Source organism: Dermacentor albipictus, chromosome 4, assembly GCF_038994185.2.
Source record: "Dermacentor albipictus isolate Rhodes 1998 colony chromosome 4, USDA_Dalb.pri_finalv2, whole genome shotgun sequence".
NCBI lineage: Eukaryota > Metazoa > Arthropoda > Arachnida > Ixodida > Ixodidae > Dermacentor > Dermacentor albipictus.
In genome coordinates, this window is record NC_091824.1 from 154408081 (window position 1) to 154433975 (window position 25895).

The 25895-nt window shown below is 45.3% G+C and overlaps 1 protein-coding gene across 7 annotated transcripts in view; it reads left to right on the top strand.

Annotated features, from left to right (window-relative positions):
- Positions 1–25895, top strand: part of LOC135903784 (RNA-binding protein, mRNA-processing factor 2a-like) — a 165957-nt gene that overhangs the window by 127750 nt on the left and 12312 nt on the right. For 4 of the 7 annotated variants that reach the window (XR_010564928.2, XM_065434178.1, XM_065434183.2 and 1 more), the window contains exons 2-7: positions 11872–11949; positions 12706–12759; positions 14206–14268; positions 16889–17030; positions 21419–21555; positions 23351–23583. Coding sequence is in view for 6 of the 7 variants with exons in the window: in XM_065434178.1 (XP_065290250.1) it covers positions 11872–11949; positions 12706–12759; positions 14206–14268; positions 16889–17030; positions 21419–21555; positions 23351–23583 (707 nt within the window). In the remaining variant the exon portion in view is untranslated. The remainder of the gene's footprint in view (positions 1–11871; positions 11950–12705; positions 12760–14205; positions 14269–16888; positions 17031–21418; positions 21556–23350; positions 23584–25895) is intronic. The other 3 variants (XM_065434181.2, XM_065434179.1, XM_065434180.1) reach the window with 3 other exon arrangements.

Below are 25895 nucleotides of genomic sequence, written 5' to 3' on the forward strand. Positions count from 1 at the left end.
TTTTGCACCAACACGTTTTATTTCTTTTCTTAATCGAATTATATTTTTTTTTTCATTTTTCGACCATGATAAGAATATCAGGACCGGTGATTGCAACATTTTAACATATTGTAAATAGTTGCGAATAAAGAACCAACATACCTAGTCTCGTCGTTTCTGCGTCGAAACCACGAGCAGCGTGAATAACTGCTGGGCTTACTGACGCTTCTAAACGACTGCTTGCTAAGGCAATTGCCTAAGTTTCAATTGTGCAGGTCCTAACACTTCAGGTTCGCCTTAATCTGTTGTTAAAAGCCGCACCGAAGACATTTAGTAGCGAAGTTCGTCTTGCATTAATTCTACCTAAATCTTATTCAGAAATGACATCGCTTTGCAAGAAATCTTAAGCGCATGGAGCAGCTCAGTTCCCTTTTCTTGGTCATTAAGTATTCTACGGTAGCAGCCCTTTGCAAGAGCAATTTCATTCATTTGATCTCGTTATAAGATACTGCCCACAGAGTCCTCTGCCACAGTTTAACAGAAACTGAACAGCTGTGCTCGGCAAACAATCTGGCGCTATGCACAACGGAGAATTGGCACTTATTCATCTGGTGATAAGTGGGCTCACTGGCGTTTTGTTGCGAATGCGCGGTGTTTAATTTAAGGCAAATATTAAAAAGCGGAGCCCACCGAAGCGTTGAGGCGAACGGCGATGACGAAGAAATCGGGACCGAGACCGCCCGGCCGGGTACAGCGGACGCACTTCGACGGGGGCGAAATGCAAAACACCCGTTTATTTAAATTTACGTGCATTTTAAAGGATCACAGGTGGTCAAATCTAATCCCGAGTCCCCCACTACGGCGTGCCTCATAATCGTATCGCGGTTCTGGCTCTTAAAATTCCAGATCTTTCTTTTTTTTTCGGTCTGAGACCGCCGCAAGCTCCATGTTATCAGCGGCTTTTTTTTCTCGTCCCGTGCGCTTATATCATCGCAGAAGACACGCTCAGGCAGTAATTTAATCATAATCAATGTTAAAAATAGTTACGTGAAACTAAAGCGATCGTTGAGGAAGTTGAGAAAGCTAGAATACCGAGGCTGCTCCACACACAACCACAGCGGTAGCGGCGTTCGCATGCCCTCTCATGCACGGTTGCGCCTCTAGCGGCGGGCGCTGGCGCTATATGAAACTGAGGCGGCAGTTTCGTGACCAGAAAAAACATGGAAGGACTCTGGTATAAGTATCTAGGTGTGCTACTGTCGTCTGAATGTTCGTGGATACCTCAGGTAGACAGTATCATAGCCAAAGCTGGTAATGCCTTGAATTTCAATAAGAGAAACCTGCGCTGTTCACATGCGAATTTAAAACGAATGGCATATACAACTTGTGTTCGACCAGTCTTAGAATATGGCTGTGTTGTCAGAGCGCCACAATGACCGACCACCCACCTCCGGTGCCGCAGACTCTGACCTCCTTTGTGTTGTCCCAGTCGCGAGACCCAGGAACCTTCAATGGCGTCGAACGTACGGACGTTGAAGAGTGGATTTCCTAGTATGAGCGTGTAAACGAAAATAATCGGTAGGACCCAAAGCTAATCCTATAGCGAATGTGATATTCTACCTCCGAGACACAGCGCTAGCATGGTACAAGACCCACGAACATGACATAACCAGTTCGGACGTCTGCAAGCGGACGCTTCTAGACCTCTTTGGAAAGCCCTTCGGCCGTCAGCTGGCAGCGAAGAAGGAGCTATCGACCCGTGCTCATACGTCAACAGAATCTTACGTGGCATATATTGAAGATGTCATCGCGCTCTGTCGTAATGTTGACAAAGACATGAACGAAACCGACAAGATTGGCCACTCCCTGAAGGGCATAGCAGATGGCGCATTCAACTTGCTTATCTGCAAGAACTATGACTTGGTGGACGTAATCATCAAAGTGTGCCGTAATTCCCAACTCATGAAGAGTAGCCGCATTGCGAAGCAGTTCAACAGGCTACCAAATGCAGCTTCGACGCCTTCGTGTGAGGAGCACTCACGTGGACCTTCTCTGTCAGGACAAGAAAATTTGACGCGGTTAATTCGTCGCGAGCTCAAAGCTATGCCTCCCGCCGTTCCTCGTCAGCATTGCTCAGACAATACATGTTGTGTCTGCTTACAGAGGCCGTTGTCAGACAAGAGATAGCAAATTTAGGCCTTCCGTCTCTCTGCACCATTCGTGATGTCATTGTCAGTCAGGACCGGCCTCGCCCAACCCCCGCTTCCCCGTTTTCAGCGGTTCCCACTCGTCGTCGTAACCCGACCGACTGGAGAACGCCGGACGATAAGCTGATTTGTTTCACTTGCTGGCGTGTTGGACATATCGCTCGTCATTGCCCCAGTCGTTGGTCATCGCCTCCCAGGTAAAGCTTCCCGTCCTACCATCCAGATCAAGTTAATCATGCTTACCCGTTGACCGTTAATCTGTGCGTCATTCATATACGAATAACGACGGCGTACCTACGACCTTCCGAACCAGCCGGTCACCATCGCCCCTAAGTCGTCGGTCTCGTTCGCCGCTGGCCCGCCGCTCTTCTTCCGCCGCGTTTGTGCCACAGGGAAACTAGTCGGTGCAGCTTCCGGGACGCTGCATCAACGACCCGGCCTGCAAATCCTCTGATCACATTGCCTACCCTTGGACGTATATCAGACATTGAGGTGGTGGAGTGCCAGTCAAGTCCCTCGTCGACACCGATGCACAGATGTCTGTAATGAGTGCCGCCCTTCGCAAAGACTCAGAAAGGTCCTCACGCCTGCCGTACCGTGCACAGTACGCGTTGCCGATGGCAGTACGCCGCGGGTTTCCGGCATGTGTACAGCACGAGTAGCGATTGCCGGATATCAAATTTTCTTATTTCTTATATTCTTATAAGACATGAAGTCTTATTTATTGTGCTAGAACGCTTGCCGCACGACCTGATTTTGGGGCTGGACTTTCTTTCGACCCATTCTGACCTGATAGGCTGCGCTACAGGTGCCATGCAGTTGGAACTTCCTTCTGGCAGCTACTTTGTTTCTGATGCACATCATCTGTCCCTATGTTCTGCCGAATTCGCCCGGTTTCCGCCTTAAGCCGCTGCTACTGTGCCTTTTAAAGCTCGACCACATGTTCCTGATGGCGTCTACATCGTCTCTCCGCTTGTCCACGTTATTCTACAGCATGGCGTCGCGCTCCCAAATGCCGTTGTCACCATTGTCGGTAATTTTACTTGGATTCCCGTTCTCAACTTTGGGCCTCTTGCACATGTTCTTCCCGTTAACATGACAGTGGCCCGTCTGACGCCTGTACAAGAGTACCAGGTACCACCGCACGCGGCCACTATTTCTGCCTTGGTCAGCCCAATGGTCGCGTGTTCCCGTTCGGCTTTGTCACACTACGACGATGTCGACAACATGATGGCTACCGACCTCTGTCCAGCTCAAACTGAAGACCTTAGGCTCATTCTGTTTAGTTACCGCGATATTTTTGATTTCGATGACCGCCCGCTCGGCCAGACAGCCGTGGTCATTCATCTGATTCACACCGACGACGCACGTCCCGTCCATCGCCTTCCCTACTGCGCGTCTGCTGCAGAGAGCAGCATCATTCAAAGCGAAGTCGCGAAGATGCTGAAGAACATCACAGCGCCTTCCGTTAGCCCGAGGGCCTCACCAGTGGTCCTGGTCAAGAAAAGAGACACCTGGAGATTTCGTGGTGATTATCCCCATCTGAACAAGATCATCAAGAAGGACGTGTATTCATTGCCTCGTATCGATTATGCACTTGACTGTCTACATGGGACAAAATATTTTTCATCGACTGACCCCCGCTCGGGCAACTGGCAGATCGCTGTTGATGAGAAGGATCGCGAGAAGACAGTCTTTATTACGCATGATGGACTTTTTTAATTCCGAGTCATGCCCGTCGGGCTTTGCAATACCACAGCGACGTTCGAGAGAATGATGGACACTCTTCTTCGAGGCTTGAAGTGGACCATGTGTCTGTGTTATCTAGACGAGGTAATCGCTTTTGCTCACCTTCGAAACCTACATTGAGCGTCTCGTGACTGTCTTTGCTGTGCTTCGCGCAGCGAAGCTTCAGCTCAACTCGTCAAAGTGTCACTTCGGTCGTCGTGAAATACTGTTCTCGGGCAGCTTGTAAACGTCCATGGAATTCAACCTGACTCGGCCGACCCGGTGAATGACAAGAGACTATGACGAAGAAGTGTTGTTGCTGGGGCGCTTCGGCCGCCATGTTCTAGTGTCAGCTGGTGCCTTCAGCATTCGCCTTGCGTAAACAACATCCGTGCTTGTCTCCGCCTCACAACAATATCAATATAAAAGCCAGATGCAAGTTGCATCACGATGAGTTTGTAAACAAAGCCACAAACACACACATGTGGCCGTGATGTAGACTGCGATGAGCATATAAACAGATGAGGAATTGCCCAGAGGTAAAACAATGCGCTCACAGAATACACAAAAAGTATAACACGTAATATAGAAGCGCTAATAATTACAAATAATAGAATCAAGTTATAGAGACAACACTATTCGTGACTATTCAGTGCGATATTTAGAACTTGTTTCGTTTGGAGACACGTTAAGCGACAGGAAGACAGTGGTGTGGATAGGAGAGCAAACGGTGGTAGCCGATGTTTTACTTGAAATTAAGAGGAAGAAATGGGGTTGGGCAGGTCATCCAATGAGTAGAACAGGTAACCGCTGGTCTAGCAAAGTTGCGGAGTGGATGTAAAGAAAAGCGAAGCAGAGTTAATCCAATCAAATCTTTACTTACATCACCAGGATGCTTGGGGGCCTACCCAGAAAGCCTTTATGCAACACAAGACGGCAGATAACTAAGAAAGAGAGAGTGATGTGATGCCATTAGGAAATTTGCATGCATAGTCACATGTCACAAGGCAGGTGTAATTGGAGATCGCTGGAAAAGGCCATCGTTCTGCAGTAGACATAAAATAGGCTGCTGCTGCTGATGATGATGACGGTTTGAATAGTTCTCGGCTTATGACTATAATCCAAAGCAGCTGATGTCGATGAAGCCTCGGATAACGAATGTAAGCCCCTGATCCTTTTGGTAGCACAGTAAACAATGCCGCGTGTTCACAAACATACTGCTCGCGTAATACACAGCTGCCGGAGCCACACAATTTCATATAGTGTTGCAGCTATATTGACACGTATACTTATCTTTATCGGGCGACTACGTTTGGCCGCCTAACAAATGTTATCGTGCAGCGCAGGACGCGCCTGCATGTAAAAGAAGTTTCTGGAAAGTTATCGATGCTTCTATCCGCTCTCTGTTGTCGCCGAACCTTGTGTTATCTGATTTCATCGCTTGACACGAATGGTGCAGAACTTTGTAGAAGGCATGCCGGTCCCAACGATTAATCTGGAACATTGGATGACTGCTGTATAAAAGCCGACGCGCTTGACCCACTGATCAGATTTTCGACGATCGCCGACTGTGTTCGCCGCTATCGTTGCGCTTTAAGTGTAGCCTGTTTCGTGGGCACAAGTTCGCCCAATAAAAGCTAGTTTTGTCTTTCACAGTACTGCTACTGTGTTCTTTAACGTCACTACCACGTGACAATATAGAGAGGAACATGCAAGGAACTTGCCGCCACCTGGGTTGTCTGCCCGAACTACATTATTTAGAGGAAATTGCCACGCGGAGGAAAAGAGTTGCACAGCAGCTCACTATTTGGGACTAACTACGTGTTCCATAAATAAATCCTCTTTCGAGTGCCCTAGTACCCCTTAAAAGTGCGCATTCACTTTCGTTAGGCATAAGCAAAGTGAACGTGCTTTATCGATGAGTATTAGGGCTCTAAAAAAAAAAATTGTTGTGCGGTAAAAGAACGCGCGGGAAAAAATATCGTGAAAGGGACCACAATGGTTTCGCATTGCGACACGTATAGTCTTAAGTGTCTCTGCCTAATTTGTTTAGTTATATCTTTTATTTCAAGAACCCCCATATGACCTGATATACATAAATTCTTGAAATGCTTCAAATGTTCTGCGAAAGCTCCTCATATATTACGATAAGCTTTCTTTTTCAAAAAGCGTGCCAGTGTTAAAAACGACAGATAAATATGTAATGTGTGATGATTTCAGCTCTTCAAGTGGTGATAAATGAAATGCTATCTTTGATATTATGTACTATGAACTGATCTCGGTTTATCTTGTGTTCGCACCTTCCATCCATATAAATCGTGAATGGCTGCTTCAGCAACGACTAAATAAGACAAAGTGTATCCTTGCGTTGGTGTAGCTACGTGCGCAGCAGTTAGATGTTGATCGAACTACCTTTCATGAGAGCTTTATATTTAGCGCGATGTTATGTGTTACAAAGGATTATTTATTTATTTATTTTCATTTACTATTTTTTGCTGCAGTCGACAGAACGCAATAGAGTAGGCTTGAGATTTGCGTCCTCAGTCTCTCCCCCGCAACCTACTGATAATAAAACCGGCAAAATACGAAATTGAAAGAACTAAAGATAAAAGTATTCTTCAAGCTGGGCAGCAGATGACGCTGCTTGTCTACCAGAAGCGACATACGTGTTTGTAAGGTAATTTTAATATATCGAGTCAAATTGATGTATCATACAAATGCAAAGGGATAAGCCAAGACCAACTGCGCGAAAATAAGACAAAACAGAAGCGCCGGTGTGCAAAACAAAAGCTGTCAACAAAAACAAAAAGAAAACAAAAAGAAAACAAGAACTCTCTTTTTCTCCCTGAGCATGGACGAGCGCAGTGAGAAGTACTTTTGTGCTAGAAACTGCGACAGTTTGAGCGATTGCGAACGTATCTGCTGACAAAAAGGATCCACACAGAAACAAAGAGACAAGAAAAAAGAAAGAAAGAGAGAGACACGACGACAGTAGCGTCACCGCCTTCGTCAGTTTTTTTTTTTCTGTGCCTTTTCTTTTCTCGCGTGCGTCTTTGTAGCTAGGTCTTTTATTCGGTACTAGCTAGAGATTCTACTTGAACATAAAGAGTGATTCACAATGGTCTCTTTCTTTTTTTTACTGGAATGAAGATCAAAAAAAAGACACGATGTACATCTATAATAGTGACGGCTACTTTTCACATGTTCCAATTACGAATTTTATCTCAAGAATACACACGCAGAAAGTAATAGAATTCTAGCCGGCATATACGGTGAACATGAGTGAAAAGTGCAGTCACGACTATGGCCAACTGCCTGTATGTATTCGGCAATTTGCTTTTTCCTCATATTGCTAGACACTTGCGTCAATACAACTATTGCTGAATATTTTTCGATGCATCCAGGCTTCAGTGCTTCTCAAGAGATCAATCTCGTTTCCAAGCTGACGTCTGAAGAGGATTAGCGTCTCGCCTTGCGAAGGCCCCTTGATATTTTATTCTTCAACGCAGACTACAGTTTGCACGTGAGCCTAGAATGGCTTAGAAGGGAGGCCCAGCCTTGCAAATTGCCTCGTATACAGGCGGAAAGTTGCGAACAAGGGCAACTTAGAAAAGATTTGGCGCTGCATGAGGCAATATCCGTATGGTTTTCTGCACAATTTTTTTTGGCACGAATGATTGCGGGTTACCAGAATTGTTTGAGGCAGTTTGGAAGGATACATTTTTCGTCGTTTCTTTAGGAACGATATATTGTAATATGTAGACGAATATGCTCAGAAAAGCGCAAGACGTGATTGCTTCTGACGCTTCTCTTTGAAAAGTCAGCAAATGACAAACAACTCAAAGGCGATGAGAAACGTTGTGTAAACTCGCCAATGATATAACGGACGCTCTGAAATTTGATACATGCCTAGCTCCCATACGAAGAAAAAAGAGTGTAATTCCCCGCAGACTTGCAATACCAATGAGCACACTTTCGCGCTACGCAATTTGGTTCGCAGTGTTTTGTTTTACAGCAGCAACGTTTTAAAAGCGAATAGCTTTCCCTGGAACGCCAGTCTGTTTTCGTTTGTGGTGGTGGTTGCCCGACTCTCATTGCCGATGCAGAGGGCACGTGCTGGCGCGCGAGAGCCTTGGGGCGAGAGCGCAAGGTTTAGCGCTGCGTCAGAGCGCCCAGGAAGGACAGCCCTCCTCCTCCTCCGCAGTGGCGGCTGCGGGAGAGGGCTCCGGTGGCCGGAGAGGAGGATGCCAGTCGTCTTTCACGTTGGTGCCCGGGCCGCTTGGAGACAATACTACGTGACGAATAGGCACCTGAATAGGCAATGTAAAGGCACCTACACTGCCATTACAGATGTTCGCGGCTCTGCTGCTTTGTGCAGAATTACGGAAAGAGACGACAAACGCTTCCCAAATGTCCTCACTGGAACTGATACAGGCGTTCGAGCGCATCATTCTTTTAATAAAGCGAAATTTTTTTTCAAGGAGCGTCCGGCTATTCGCTTGCATTGACTATAATCATCAGTTGTTTCTGCACAATCTTTTAAATATCCTTCGCAGAAAAGGGGCTGTGAGAACATCGGCGACAAAATTTCATTCTGCTTGCCTAACGCTGAGAGAAGCTTTATTTCTATACTAGTGATAATTTCTATTTTTCTATGAAAATACACAGATATGCAGTATCTATCCTCTTCTTGGCAACTCCATCGATAAATTCTGCATTCTGCACAGCGAAACCACGCGGAATTCATACAGAACCAATTCTCTTATGTTATATGCAGAAAAAATGCGAAAGACTGCATCTGAAGCCTCTGGATTATAGAAGTTGTGCCACCCAAAGGAATCGTGACAACGCTTCTTGTTCCTTACGTCGAGTACCCAAAGTACTCGCAGTTTGAACTATTCAAGCTCATGTGACAACTTTGAGCCACTGCAAATATGATTAATAAATTGTGTTCAATATGTGCATAAAAACATTTGCACATCATTATCATTGCTGCCGAGCCAGATAATTAGTGAAGGCAGTGAATTAAGCGACCTCCTGCACCTTCATGTATGCATGGAATAGACGGCCTTGCAGCACATCATGCTTCTATGAGCTGTGGACTCTGGCAGAACGGTATCGAAATAGATTCACTAACTAAGTTTCAGAAGGATCAAAGCCTGATTTCCGGTTGAAATCCCTTAAGGAAACTTATGGAAGTATTTTAGAGATGTAAGCGTGCACTCACTTTGCAGCACATTCCAGGAAAATGGAATTAAGCCGCCAAGGACTAAAGCACGCTAAAATCTTAAAAGGGAAGAGTATTGCCCTAAAACAGTTCTTCATGCTGCAGTGGGCTTTGTGAACCACCCATTCCTTTTGTTTCCTTTTGTACACCGAGGTCCCGTATGCGCCGCGCTGCCATATACGTTTGCAGGAATCCCGCTTCCCCAGTGCACTATGGACAGTGACTGGAAAAGGCGACTTAACGGTAGAATGCACCCTTTTAAGACGAAATGCGGACTTCACTCAGGTGCGCTCCCTTTGTTGTGATTCGTGCTGCTGTAAAGCATGAAGACACAAAGCAAAGTGAAAACAGAAATTGAATGGGAAAATTTACACACCATATCGGTATTCGCCTAGAAGTAGAGCGCCTGATTTACGGTTTGCTGCGCCGCGAGTGCTTTTCAGAATCACTGAAAAGAAACATTGCTGCAAATTCCGTTTGTGTGCGTCGACAATGGAGGAGTTTCAGCTATGTGAGTTATGATGTTATAAGTGGCTCACAGGAAACGGCTTTGATCTTCCAAGAAGCAAGGGACGTTTATTTTGCGAAATGCAGAACACCGTCTATGAGGTTTCATTCTTCCGAAAACTGGCAGAACTTCTTACTCAATGTACCGAGGGGAAAAGAGGAGCAGGGGAGAAGGCCCTCATCTGTTTTGAGCCTGATACTTGATTTTTAGCACGCGATGTTCCGAATTTGTGTTTATAATTGGCTCCGAGAAACTATGTGTGTTGGAGCCAGGATAACTTCGCTTAAGAGGAAGCTTTAGCTCGGGCCCAACTCCGACGCGGCCTATTCAAATACATGTAAAAACGCAAAAACGTTTTTCTGAGATAACCTCTGGACCGATTTTGATGAAATTTGTTGCATTTGAGACAGTAAGATAAATTCTAGTGACTGTTGGAAGCAGAATTTTGATTTAGGGCTTGAATTTTGTTAGAAAGATTTTCAAAAATTCAGAAGTTTGAAAAAAATAGAAGCATGAAGTTTACAAGCTAATAGCTCTGCATCAAGAACAGATATCGCGGTTCTGTAAACGGCATCCATTAGATCATTCAAAGCGGACAAATATTATTTGTCATTTTACATCTTACGTGAATTTGTCACATTGTTTACGAGGGTTCTGCAAAAGTTGTAATTACATATTATTACATTTTTTGAGGTTCATGTGTAACATATCAATTTTGTCCGCTTTAGATGTGCTATCAGATACAGTTCACAGAATTGCAATATCATTTTTGCATGTTGAGTTACAGAATTGTAAACTTGATAGTTTCGTTTTCTGAAAATTTGCAATTTTTGTCAATTTTTCATAAAATATTGACGGCCTAACTCAAAATTTCGAAACCAACAGTCACTAGATTTTAAGTTTTTATTTTAAATGCAGCAAACCTAGTCAAATTTAGTGCAGTGGTTGCCGAGAAAAACGAATTCTCCTTTTACATGTATTTAGATAGGAGCACCCGAGCTAAAGCTTCCTCTTAACGTCACCACAAACGTGAAATTCACTGACGAGAAGCACACGTATGCACAGTTACGAGAACTTTGCGAACAATATGCTGATTACGTTCACTTTCGCCTCGGCTGAACAAGTAGGAACAGCCAACATTGCACCGTCTGAGTGGCCGTTATGTCAGAAGGAGGTGCTTCGGCGAATGAAGATAACGTGAGGTCATAAGTGGCGATAACTAGGATACAGGAAGGAAGGGCGTTAGGCAAAGCGCTCACCATGCTGGGCCATGTACTGGAGGGTGACTTTGCCTCCTAGTGTTAGGAACTTCCACAGTTTTTATCTTAGAAGTAGGCTTTCTTCTTTGGGTGAGTATAAGAAATTATGGTACAGGGGCAAAAAAATGCAAGCAGGAAATGTACAGGCTCAAGTTACGCCCCGAATTGTGAGTTGATTTAGGTTAATCACAACGAGCTCAGAAATTATGTCCCAGCTGGCTGCAGCGACGGCGATCGGAGCTTTGTGGTTGCATTTAAATTTCCGAGACAGTATGCTCTTAATGCACTTTATGTCCAGAGCATCCTTGCGCTCTTACCCTGATGATTCTTTGGAGCTGAACTTGCGCTCAATAAGAATACAATTACTGCACTTTTTGATACATAGCAGCAACTAGCGGGACTTTTGATTATGCAGCTGTTTTTTAAATATGTGGCTTATTCGCTGGCGCCACGGATCATTTACCACGACGGGGCCTATTATTCAACCAACTACTGTGGTTATGCTCCGGAACGTACGACATCACCGTGCGCTGGCAATTAACGTTTGCCTCTGCCTCTTAAATGCTGGCTCGTGCCTTTCAGTTTTCTATAGTAATAGGGTGTGCGGGAGGGTGGCATAAAAGGCTTAAGTAAAAGCTCTAAAATGACAGGCGTCAAAAAAGCGGTAAATATTTTCACTGGCTCAAGCAGGTCAGTTCATCTAAGCCGACTTATTTTGCTGCTGTTGTAATGGGGGCGGACAGGGTCTGAAATACACGGAATAAAACAGTGATAGGAAAATGCTTAGGCCTGCACTTTCACTCATTATTCGGCAAAGTGGCCGCAACGTGATAGCCAGTCTTTGGAGACCGAGAAAAAAGCATTAGTCGTTCCGCAAGCTTTTTTTTTACTTTTCACGCTTTTGAGAGCTTGTCGTGCTTATGGGGCTCGCTTATTTATTCGTAAATGTTCTGTTTCTCGCAGGTGCGAACACTCTTCGTGAGTGGCCTTCCCATGGACGCAAAGCCCAGGGAACTCTACCTGCTATTCCGTGCCTACAAGGTAGGTCCTGACAGCGTTTACCCATTGGACATGTAAAGCTGCGGTTATTTGGCGCGGATCACTTTAATGAGTTGCAGGTACACAGACACCCGAAAACAATCGAAAGTATAGGTATGCATGTACATACAGTATCTGCCCGTCGACTTGTACGACAAGCAGTGTGCTTCACGCCCTGCATACCTGTAATTTGCCACTCGCACCTACCTCCACCCTGTCACAAGCTAAAACAGCAGAGTACAATAACACACGCAAGTGTGCATGCAAAATCTGGTTTATCTGGTGAAAACACAGCGCCTTTCAAGAACATGCTTGGTAAGTTTTGTGCTATACGCTACTTTGTCATTGCTATTGTGAGGAAGACTTGAGTAAGAGAATGCTTTGCTACCTATCCCAAGACAGGCTTCGTGACACAGGCAGGGAATACATCGTTTTCAACCTTTATCAGTTCATGTGTCCTGGAACGGGCACGTCAGAGCCCGTAGAGAACATTTTAATTTTTTCTGAAAAACGAGCGGCATTTCACGCAACTTAAACGCGATGTTTAGGAGTGCAGAAGAAGTGAGCGAGAAAGATAAGGAGATCCGAGGTGCTCGATTTCTTGTTAGTTACAAAGATATGGAACACAGGCAATGAATCTAGGGAAAGCAGAAAAGCCACAGGTATCACTTACAATATGCGAAGTGAGGACAACAAGAAGTGCAAACACTATATCTGCAATGGACTCCTGTTTAGCAAATTCTGATGTTATCCTTACAGGGTTATGAAGGATCTCTGCTGAAAGTCACACAAAAGAATGGAAAGACATCTTCGGTAAGTACCGCTCCGTCTTGTTACTTGTGTATATTAATTTGATAAATATGATCACTTCCTATACCCGTTCATGCGTTTAGCACCTTGACAGAGCACAATGAACGACGCACATAGATGCTTTGTGCACATATGACTGGACACATCGCAATAGCACACTTTGCGAAATGCACAGGCTTTCACACCATTACTGCGTAAGTTGAAGCTGCAGCTGAAAGAAGTCTACACTCTATGTAAACTTTCCATCAAAAACCGCATGAGAAAAACACATAAATACAGGTCAGTCATAGCATACACGGCGCAGTGTATGACAAAGGCTCACAAGGTTAGGATTAGCGCGGAAGGAAATTTTAGCCAGAGATATATACCTACAATGATTTGTTTTGTACAGGTAAGAATACCCATTGCTCCATGCAAGGTCATACTCTTCACGTTTCCAGTGAACAGGATAAATAGCACATTATAGCGTAGTACACGGAAACCTTAGAGAATTAAGTATTGCAAAAACGGGGTTAATGATCGCAAAATATTGTTGACAGATAGAAAGTGGGCTTTAATTGTACATAGGTTTTGCTCGCACGATCAGCAGTGAGACCTTGAATTCCGCACATGCGGCGAACAAGCAGAGTTTCTTCTCATCCTGTGCATGTATTTCTAAAGGTGAACTAAGCACTTGCATATGTAATCGGAGGACTGAACTGAACACCATGCGCTCTTTCTAACTTTCGAATCAACTTTATTGCTATGAAACAGTTATGACGCGTTTCTGATAGTACACTTTGACAAGCTAATGTCAACGTAGCGACTTTCAAGTCAATGAATATATGAGCGATTTTAGGTGAATTCGAATGATAGAAGACGTAAGCGGAATCAGTGTGGTGAATTCACGTGGAATATGAGAGATCTAACATGATGAATTCACTGTTCATCTTGATATGAACGGACAACACGACCTCCATTAGTTGTGCGAAAGTGCAGTGTGCAGAAGTGCAAGTACAGTTGTGAATTGCGAACGATAGGGCATTGCTCGCCTCACGCCAGAGACGCTCGGTGATTTGTCCTTTCCCCCGCTACTATGGTACCCAAACGTCGGGTCTTGACACAGCACTTGACGAGAAGGGCACATTACTATCGCACTGGACATTGAGGCTTGCCGATCGTCTCAACCTGCAGCGCGGATCATACTGTCAATATTAGAACGACGTATATTAAAGCGGAAGATGTCACTCTTATACTCTTCACGTGTGTGAAGATACAGGAACAAATACAGGAATTGAAATTCTCTGCTCGCTATTTTAAGCTTGCGCTATACACAAACTGAGGTGGCATGTGATAAAGAAAATATATATAGAACAGTCTTTAGTTATTGCTGTAAATAAAGGTAGATATTGAACATGGCGCTGAGTGACAAATGTTGGAATATTTTATGCGTTCTTTTTTTTATTGCAGCCAGTAGGTTTTGTAACATTTTCCTCACGAGCTGGAGCAGAAGCCGCCAAGCAGGAGCTTCAAGTAAGGAAGACTTGGCATGTCTCTTTTCTAGTAAATGCTGAAAATGCGTTTCACCGGTTCTTTACGATGTAATACTGACCATGACAACGCATGCAATGTATTCATTTTATCTTCTGCGTATTAAGGTGCTTGCTAAGAGCTTGCTTGTAATCGGCAACAGCGAGCCGTTTCATGAACCGGATGAGAAATTTCGCGCATCGCAGTGAATATCACAGTGTGTTCCAATTTGATGTGCTCAAATGTAACCTCAAATTATGCACTATGAAAGCGCCTAGTACCGATCACGCTTTTGTATAGTTGAGTTAACATATCTGTATTCTAAATACGATGAGCTTTTCTATAAAACTGTTCCACACAAGAAAAAAGATGCTCGATTGACGAGATTACTGACACATTCTGTCGAAATCAATGCTTGGTATAAGTATGTGGAATTCTTTTCTGTCGCAGTTGCGTTAGAGCGTGCGCGTGTATGCCCTGTTATGCACAGAGATAAAGTGCAATCGTATCATCGCATGCTTCCCAAAACAGTAACGGTAGTGTTGATAAGATGCCGGGAAGCTTACTAAGTCTACATAGACAGAGGCTAAAAGGTTTCTGCTTTGCTGCGGCTTACGCTTGCTGTGATGTTGCACTTTTAGTGTGCGGGTGGCGCCGTTAGTACGTTTACAAGTTAATTTGGGAAGAAGCGCATCAGAGCCTAGGCTAGCTTTTGAAAGCACGTCTAGTTTAATATCTCCATTCCTTGATGGTCATGTTTATAGCCGTCAATATTACAGAAATGTGCGCAGACGTATGTTTCATGCGGGATAGTTTTAGTGTGGGCGGGTCGTGTTGATCATTTGTATCCAGATAACTACATACGCTTATACCCTGAGAAATTTATGCTGTATACTCAGGAATTGTCGGGAAAAAAAATAAAACAACACTCGTAATTTGTTTCCTCGGCGATTGCCTAAATTAAAGAACTGAAACACTGCGACGTGCATAATGAGGGAACTATTTCAAATGTTGGTGCATCCCTTCGTATTGTTCGTTCACAGAGTTGGGCTGCATAAATGTTTGCATCAGGAACCGGTGAGAACTGCGCCAGACTTCGCACTGGGTTGAGCATAAATTCAGCGTTCCCAATTCAGCTTTATAAAGATTGCTTTATAATTTAGGACCACCAAGCTGAAATTGACAGCAGGCAGTATAGGCGAGCGCATTTTCACCGAGAAAGTGCGGCATGACGAGGCAGCGAAAGGCGAACCAGAAAAGGTGAACACGTAGGCGGGAACGCCAACGCAACTCTTCCAGTTTGGCAAGCGGTGCCGAAGTAGCTGCTAGCCGGCGTCAACTAGAATTATGTGCTGAAATTTGGCAGCGCTTTGCGGCTATTATTCATTCGTTGCGAAGATGGCTCGCCGCACCGAGAGTGAAGGAGCGGCCAGGACGGCGCGATGAACGCGGGACACCTGTGCAGAGCAGCGGCAACTTTGTTATCTGCCTCTCAGGCGGCCGCGTTGCGAGTTGGCGGTCTTCATTAGGCTTTCCACCTGAAGGACTCGGGCGCTGACGCCGCCGCCGCATGGCCAATGAGGAAGGCAGGGAGAGTGGCGATTATTCGCGCGAGGAAAGGCGCACTCGAGCCTCTAATGAAGCTGGTACACTGACGTCGGCCCCCGATATGCTTGACGGCTTGCTGCCTGCAGAGCCTTGCGGGCCCGCGTGATGGCTGAGCCAGCCTCGCGAATAGGTACATCTTGATTTTTTTTTTAAACGATACAGCGTCTTCTCGCGATAGCTGACCCAGCATAGCGGCAGCTGCAGCATGCTTTATTTTCGCCCTCTGTGGCGCACAGCAATAAAGGTCAGCGGATCCTGGACTTAAATCGGCTGGCAATGGCAAAAAGGACGACTGTGTCAGAGTATGCGACTGGACAGACATTGATTTTTTTCACCTAGACAGCGAACCTCTCTCACGTATGCGCGTCATTGGCGTAATAGTTTCGAATTGAAGTTCAAGATTATTTGAGCAAATTGTTACAAAGCTTGATAATTTCGTAGGTGAAATTTGGGCGTTTCTATTTGCTAAAAACGGGCAAACAAATTAGTCAGGAACCGAAGCATTCATAGCATGCAGCTGTCAGGGGGCTTGATGTTCTGGAGAGATATATGATTTTTTCTGATTCTTTGTGGCATCGAAGCTACCTAGAGGTATGAAACGTCCGCTGCGTTAACTCGAAAAATCCCCTTCGCACTGTCGACGAACAGCGCACAATTAAAGGTAAAGGAAATTAGTCTTGTAACGATGGATATCGGTTTAGAGTATTGGTATGAAACGCAATGAAGACCAACGGAAGGCCCGTCATGGAGTCCCTGGAGCACGGTAGATCGCAGGTGCGCAGGCACAACTAATTGCAACTCGGCGCTGCGTGAAGACGTACGCCTTACTTGCTATAGCGCACAGTGGAGCTGTACAAAGCTTCACGTGCACAAAAAGGGGCCGCCATGATCGCGGTGGCGTGCGCTGTGCCTGCTTGATTCTCAGCCGAGACTGGACAGCTCGGCCTTCGAAGCGGAGCCCTAACCACGGCGCAATGTTTGTGTCTTTCTCTCTCGCCCTGGGGGGCGCGCGCAGCAGGGCGTGCGGTTCGACCCCGACCTTCCACAGACCATCCGGCTCGAGTTCGCCAAGAGCAACACAAAGGTTAGCAAACCGAAACAGCAGTCTCCTCCCGCCGCGGCCACGCACCCGACACTCCTGCACCCTATCACGGGACGTAAGTAGCCGAAAGCACCGGCACACCGACTCTCTTTCTCTCCTTCCTGCTCCGCCTCTGGAGAAACGAGGGCCGCGCGGCGGGCAGCCGGACGGTCCGCCGCAGAATTCAACGAGGAAGGCCAGTGTTGTCCACTTTTTTCGTCGTAGCACGCTGTCCCGAAGCCTTGACACCAGTATAACGTTGCGTAAGGAGAACGGAAAATCGGGTGAGCTTTTGTATGTTCATCACTGGGATATCTACGGGGCAGAGACGAAAACCATTCGCCGTTTCGCTTTGGTTCTCATGTAAAGCGCGTGCTACCTTCGCTGATTCGCGCATCTAGCTTGTAGCTTTTTACTGGTAGCAGCTCTCTGACGGAGGCGAGATGTGGCGATCCTGGGACATATATTGGCAAATTTGTCGCTCGTTTATCTCGCAATTCAGTTGCTAGTCAGGGCGATGCGCTGTCCTCTCATTTCCTTTGTGGTGATCCCGCTGCGCTATTAAAATCGGGGAGGTGGGGAGAGGGTAGGTTGGGATCAATTGGTTTGCTATAACGTACCTTTGTCCACGGGTAGAAATTTTCACGTGTAAGACGTGTTCGCCTTGGTTAACCGGGATATACATTTGCTGACGTTGCCACTGTGTCGGTGTGAGGGAAAAGGCTGAGAAGAAAGCTTGTTCAGCCTGGCTGAAGCGAAGGCTACCTGAAAAATTAGCAGCCCTAAAACAGAGCAGCCTATTTCAATCTAAACAATTTGCAGACCTGCGCGGTTTCGTGTAGCGTGCAAAGTCAGGAGGGGAAGCTACGTTTGGTTCATATTTTCTGGGGATGAATACTCCACGGCAGTGGTTGCAAATGTTAACATGAAAAAGTAACATGATTTGAAAAAGTGTGGACCAAAGCACGAAAAGTAACAAGGACAAGAAATATGGACGGAGATAAACGTAGCCTTCCATGCGTCTTTACGCCGGGGTTTAAAAACACAAATGGATGAACGAAACGAAAATTCGGGGGAACTCGGTGGTCATCGCGTACAGCGAGGGCAAATTGAAAGTTACAGGTGCACGGTACTCACCTTATGACTGTCCGTCTGCCCGCTGCCCGGCTGTTGCACTTACACCTGTCTCTTCTGTGGTATGAACTGTGCGCTGGCATTCTACACAATGCAAAGACCGAAATAATTCTTAGGTTTCAAAAAAAAAAAACCCGGTGAACACTATAGCATCACTGAAAGCAGATTTATAATACAGCCTTCGTCCGTGTGGTGCGCCTATCGCCGATTGTGCCAGCCACTTGGCTTTCAGAGGCACTGACGAATCGTAGCACATTTACTGTTAAACTTCTAGGTTATACATTAGGCACAAGGGTCGTGAATACTTCTTCTAACTGTATCCATCTTCTTTACCCGCGATCTCCTTTTTTGTGTGTGACCTTAGCATAACGTTCATGAAAAGTCATTAACTGTTCACTAATAAGTTACGGTAGTTCTGTGTTGCTCAGAAAGCCAGCGCACACGGCAATTGCTATTCACAGTCTATCTCTGTCTTTCTTTCTCAAGGCTGTCTGGCAACAGCGTGCTAATAGTGTTTGTCACGGGAAAAGATACTTTTGCCCACAGTCGCTCCACACGTGGCCGCTATTTCTTACATCAGTGTGTTTTTGCACATGCAGGAATGGCACACCATGTGCACAGAACAATCTCTGCAGGCATTTCGTCTTTTCCACTTCCTTAAAATCTTCGTCTCTTCACTCACCTTGCATTTGATGTTTGGAACGCATTACCGGAAACTTGGGAACGGTTCGCTCACGGTTGGCAATTGCTGAGCAGCAGTGCAAATCCTCGAAGGTTTTTTGCTAGCCAAAGCTCATCAAATAGGCCGAGTACAACTTTATGAAGCCGAAGAACAGCTCATTTTAGCTTCCCACCTGAAACGCCACATTCGAGGTTTCCAAGAGCTGGCGTTGAGTTCTTTTTGACAACGATAACAGTACACCTTTTGAATGAAGCTGTAAGATGTATTTATTCCTGAAGTATTTCAATGGCCATTGGGGTCCTTTTAGAAACGTTCGAGGATTAAGCAAGCGCTAAATTTCTTCAGCACCAGCACATCTGTTCACTGAGTCTACCAGCGTGCCTTGTCATTGCGCTGTTCTCTTTATTGTGTCTGGTACCCCATTTGCTGTGAACACGCAAGCTGCATGAAGAACAATGCAGCAGCACCTCCACCCTTTTGTGTGACACGTCAGGTTTGCCTGTTCTTGCGTGATACTTTTCTTCGCTTTCTTTGAGATTACAGCTGTAAAGAATTAGACACATGTAGGTTCACTAGCACCCATTACTGCCGCGCAGTCATTGAAATTCTGCGTTAGTATAAAATATGCTTCAAATTTTTTACCTGTAAAAAATGGGTGGTCCAGTGGAATAAATATTGTTTTATAGTAGTAAGGATCTAATTTATTCATTTACAAAATATACTGCAGACACCTTTCACTAAGGTCCAAACAAAAAGGGTATTTTTGAAGATCAAGGTAATCAGAAAATACATGCCAGTGGTTATGCAGGTAGTCAAAAAGATAGGTCAACAATCTTTGTCGTGAATACAGAGAAATGTCTGTCTCATTCGACAAATTTATGAACTGCAACTTTTGAGTCATTGATATAGCATCATATTTCTTTATATTTTGCCATGAGACAGGTAGTAGGAATTGCTGCAAACACTGCAGGCACAATCGCTTACATTGAACCATTACAGACCATTTCAAGATATCGTGTCTTGACAGCACGCCTATTGAGCGCATTTTCACAACTGACAGATGTACTATAGAGAAACATTACGAGATATCCTTACACTGCAGTGGGTAATCTATCACAGAAGCAAAAATATATAGGCAAATGTCCGGGCTGGTAGTTTGCTTTGTTAAAAATTACTCCATGCATTACTGCAAAAATTGCAAGAGTTTGTTACGAACTTCAAAAGCACGTCATATCTGAGGACAAGATGTAACAGTAATTTCCCTATGCCTAATAAGCATGGCTAAGCACAAATACTTGCTTTCAAGGTGTATTACTCATGCTGTTTCAGTTGGAAATGATACATAAGAGGTAACGCGTAGGCAATATATTTTTCACAGAAGTACTGAAACACTTAAGGTTATAAACATGGGGCTCTTCTAAATTTGAACTTTACGCATTTACCCGGAGTTACATCTTGGCGGATTGAAGCGGTTATGTTAACGACGTTAAGGGAAATGTGCGGTGGCTTCAAAGAACGCACTGCTTGCTAAAAACACAAATAGCAGCCTCCTCTTGTATCTTTAACGATGTATTGAGGAAGGCAAAGCCCAATGGAAATGTAGAAATTTCTGACCTAACTGGATGCTGAGAGGGAGCGCCGGGGTGTTTTGATGAAAATGGACACCACAGAAACTGCGCCAAATTCTCAAAGTGGGCACCTTCGCCTTTCACGAGGAAATAAAAGTGGGTGTATTTCTAGGAAACCAACGTGCGATGCCTGTTACAAAAGCGTATAACGATTATATATATAGAAAGGAAGCGATATGATGCTAATAGAAAAATATACTCCATGTGTTCTCTCTCTTTCTCTGTTTTTCTTCATCTTTCTATGTCCCCTTCCCCATTCCCCACTGCAAGGTAACAAACTGGATATTTACCTCCCGTTTACCTTCTCTGCCTTTTGCATCTAATTTATCTCTCTAGCTTTACACACTCCGTGAAGACAGGAAGGAATATTCCACTGATACCAAAGATGTAGTTGCTAGACCATGACTTCGAATATTCGTTACTTTGAAGCTTTAATGTGGGCTGAAGTTTCATTACTTAGGAGCGTTTCAGTGAAGTGAGGAACAGGAATAAGCTGGTGGAGACACAAAAGTGTTAGTGCGCACTTATTTGCGTCCACTTGCTTGTCCCCGTCTGCCACTGTGCTGAAACATTCTTAAGAATGTCTTCAACAAGGCCGAACTTCAACTCTAGTCCTGAAGTTGGGGTGTCCTTTACACTGCTTTTCCGAGCCGCGAAATCACGCTACCAACACAAAAGTCTACATTGCAAATATCTAGATTGTCCAGTGACTTCAGATTGAGGACATTGTGGTATTGAGATTTTATATGCGTGTGATTTTGCCTGCAAAAGTATGCAGACTATTTATGGACTAATGGGCAAAAATTGTTGCCAGTTATGTTTTCGTTGACTTATTTTTGTTCTTTAGTAAAACGCCTTAAGTCCGAGAGGTTGTAGACAGACAAACCTAAAGACTTCACAGATAAACATTCTGTTGACTGTCCAAAACACTCTTTTGGGAGGGTATCAATCGTTGTGTTGGTAGTGAGTGCCTGCGCGAGCCCGTGTTCTGCGTTGCGAGTGTTTGCACTGTGTGCACAGAAGAAATCGGCGCCGCCCTGCTGCCGGGGACCCACGACGGCTGGCCACACCACCCCCTCTCCTACGCTGAAGTGCCCGTCACCACTACCCTGCACACTGCGGCTCTCATGCACCCGGCCCTCCATGCGCAGCTGCCCGTGAGTGCTCGCCGCCTGGTTCCACAGGCCCCCGTGGGGTGTGCCACTTGGCAGCTCCCGAACGCGTACGTCTAGACTACGGCCCCTAACAGACCCTTTAGTGAACAATTGCCTCGAAAAGCGCGAGACGGCCTATGAGAGTGACAGTCGAATCCGCAAGGTGGAGGAAGTTTTATGGAAGGGCAATTAGCCACAACACCCGAAAGTAGCCCATTGCTACAAAAGGAACTCATAATGTTTCTTCAGAAAGGAGGCATTCACCAATGAACAAAAAAAATTGTTGCTGGTCCTGGGATTGAGCTCGGCATCAACAACCTTTGGGAGCAGTCGCTTTGGCAACTGAGCGACTCACTCGCTCCTATCCCGGCACCTGCTAGGCTACAATTTAATTCAGTTAGCGAAGCGACTACATTTAAAAAGCAGTGGTTCTAAGTTAGATCTCTAGACCAGTAGAAATTGTGTGATCTGAGCCAAGAGCGACTTAACATTTTTTGGCTGGTGACGCGCGTTTGTGGTTCATACATTTTTTCTCTCATAGTATTATGGATAAACGTGAGCCGCCGTGGTAGGCCAGTAGCTATGGCACTGGGCTGCTGAGCTTGAGGTCACAGGTTTGATCCCGACCGTGGCAGTTGCATTCCAATCCGGTATAAATGCAAAAACGCTCGTGTAACGTGCAATGTGTGCACGTTAAAAAGTCCCAGCTGGTCAGAATTATTTCGGAGCCGCACACTATGACTTGCCTCAAAATTAGATCATGGTGGTGGCATGTGCAACTTCAGAACGTAGATTTGAAAGCTCAAATATGATAAGCTGGAATGACTTCGCAGGCATATATTAAATTTACTACCAGCAAGAAGCTTTCCTGTAGAGCCTATTTTACGTATGCGACGGCGGCAGTATCATGCGAGAGAAGAGATCTCGTGATGAACATTTGCTTAGCTTGTACGTGCTTTGACACCCTTTCACTCACCTTGTCATGACTTCAGTTTCATTCAGTTGCTACATGATTTTGATGGGACATCACTAAATTGTTGCACTAACAGAGCTGCTAATTTCGGTTACGTTCAATACCTGCCATGTCGGTTCGGGCTTTGACTTTGTGCTTGACCACTAAGAATTCAAGAGAAGATTCTGGACTAGTGCATTAAATTATGCAGGACAGTCATTTTATGTCACAGCCACGGGGGTAGCTCAGTGGATATGGCATTCTGCTACTGAGATTAATGGGGCGGGTTTAATGCGCGGCCACATTTAGATGGCGGTCAAATGTAAGGACACTAGTGCAGTTAGATTTGGGCGCACGTTAAATAACTGTCACGTTAAAGAAAGTGCACGCTAAGAACCAGGTGCTCCAACTTGACCCGGAGTTCACCAAAACGACGCCTCTGCTAACCAACTGGGCAGTTTCGATACGTTAAACCTAACATTAATTTTAATTGGCTTTCGATCACGTTAATAAGACGTATTATTAATTTGCTGGTCTCGCTCCTCGTAACTGGCGTCACTTAGGAGGCGACCACATGTGGCAAGAAGTTGGCCAACACTGTCCGCAATGTGCCGTTGCCGACCATGTCGCAACGAGGCAAAAAGGACTCATGAGACACGTACTCGTCGTGTAGTCAAGCTATTGTTGTTGATTCGGCGCGACTGAACTACCGACAACATGTCGTTCAAGGACAGCGTTGCCCAACATGAAGCCGCGGTGGATCTCTGCTGTCTACATGCGTGGCTAGAGCTGGAGCGTCGAGACCGACAACTTATGCAGCACACTTTGCTGGGAACTCCTCTGCAGCCTCCGTTGACGATGCCGCACCCACTGTCGCACGCGGCGCTGGCCGGCAGTGCAGCTGCGATGCACGCGACCATGCCGCCCCCGCACCTGGTCACCAGCCCGGCGCTCGCGTCACCTGTCGGCTCCACCTCGTCTTCGGCTGCCGCAGCGGGAACGCCACCCTGCTCCACGCTGTTCGTGGCCAACTTGGGACAGTTCGTCTCCGAGCAGGAGCTCAAGGACCTCTTCGGAAGGTGTGTACAGCATGCCACTTGTTTGTCTGACAGTCGGCCTGTTTGTTCGAAGGGCTACAGCATGCATGTTACACTTCGCTACATTCACTTTAACCCGCTGATGAGCTAGCGGTGAATTTCTGCAGCGCCACGGTTTAGGAACAGTCAAATGATCACAGCCCGTGATGTATTATGCCAGTAATTTTATGTTATGGGCGCTGCTACACGTTTAGCACTGATTTAAGAGTAAAGCTGGCCAATGGCTTTAGCCAACAGGTGAAGCAAAAACGTCTACACAAGTAAACAATTTTTAGCACAAGAACAATACCGAAAGGCATGTCCTCTCGTCGGCTTACATTTTATAATGGCTAAAGGAAGCTTGCTCTGTTCAATGGAGGAACTTGATTTACCGACTTATAGGGCTTGCCAAAGTGCCATCGTCGGTCTCCTAAAAAGTCATGTTGCAGTTGTGAGCAGAAGCGCTGCATATTCCAAGTTGAATCTGTGTATATTTCAAACCGCTTCAATAATAGCCACCGTATGGTCGCCTCCTAAGTGACGCCAGTTACGAGGAGCGAGACCAGTTAAGTCGTTAAAGCGATTGTCTCGCAAATTTTAACACCTATGGCGAGGACGCCGACCACGCATTTTGAAGCTTTGGTCAATGACATAATAAACCACTTTAGAAACACTCGGGAAACAAAAGAAAGCGTACTTATTTAAGAGGTGAGTACAGTAAATCTGTGCAAACATAAAATAAGTATGAGCTCATCTATCAACAAATGTGAGAAAATACTTTTTCTGGAGGCGCAAATTGGGTGTCGACAGTTGATCACAAACCGGCAGGGTAACCGCTACGCCGAGATTGCGCTTGAGGCACGCATTAGTCTTCGTTCTAAAATGAGAGCATCATAGATTCCTTGTTCGTATATATCCGAATGGTATATGACACGTAACCTTTTGAATGTCCGTTCTTGCATGACGGCGAAGGCTTGTTACCGTGTGTGTTGCTGCCGCATACCGCAAGCGTCATCATCTTCCGCCTGTATGCACTAATTTCTAGTTGATTATTTCGAAAGCTACACCTACGAACAGTTGGCAATAGAGTTGAGCATACTGGTGACAATGCTGTCTAGAGCGTTAGGACAAAATAAAAAAGATGTTGAAATGTTTGGCTTTGAGAAACATGGCAAGCTTGCACAATTCTACTGTGTTAGCAGAAAAAGCCAAGCAAAATAAATGACAGCAAGCGTGCAGCGCAAGTTACGATCGTTTCTTTACCTCATCGTATTTCGAGAAGCCACTATATCGCTAAATTAGTGAGATGTGTTAAGCTTACGTGGTTTACGTGGTATCCTCGGTGATTTGATATACGGTATAAGTTTCATGCCCCACTTTTCGGGTTGGTATCGTGTACGTGGCGTTATCGTAGGTGTAGTGCACTTCTAAGCACTGTCAGTAACGGAAACGAGGACCTGCTTCGAGTATGTCTGCGAAGAGATATGATAAGCCAGGGTTCTTTTGCTGTAAGTTCTATCTAGAACAAGTTCAGATGGAAATCGAAACATTGCACGCTTCAGTACGACAACATAATCGAGCGTTGCGCTTGTGTTGGTTGTTGCGTCATGTTTTAGCCTTTTTCTTTATGAAAGCGACAAACTAGAAAGCAGGAAGCTCAGAAACCACACAACGAGAAATCGTAAAGAAGTCTCTTCTTGTCTATGCCATTAAGTGACGTTTAAAAATAACGGATACTTGTGGTACACATCATTTCAGGGTAATTACCGTTAAGCTAGAGCTCATTGCATTAAATGTCATCGCAAAAGCATCCGTCAGACTGTTTAGTAAATATATTACGCTTCTCAATGCTGACTCATCAATACACTTGCCAGGTTGTGAGCACGATATAGAAGTAAAACTCTGGAACAGCAAATATTCTGGTTGAGATTACAAGTATCAAATGGGGTTAGGCTGCTCATGCCTTCACCAAAGTGTATGCAGCAGTAAGTCAAACCAAGAGAATAGGTTGATGTCGTGAAGGGCGGTAGAACATTCGGTGAGATCCCAACATTAAGAAATTTGCAGGCATGGGTTTCGCATAGGCAGGCCAGGAGTAACTGAAGATATCTGGGATATGCTTTCGTCCTGCGCTGTACTTAAGTAGGCTGACGTTGTTTTCGTCGTTCATGATCATAGTGACGCCACTTGTTTGTATATGCAATTTGTTGTAAATTAGTCGTAAGCATGCCTCGAATGTATTGAGAAATGTTCCGTGTCACCGGCCGAAGGCGTCTATGTAGTGCACTTTTGCAGTTATTATGGCAGCGCGCAAT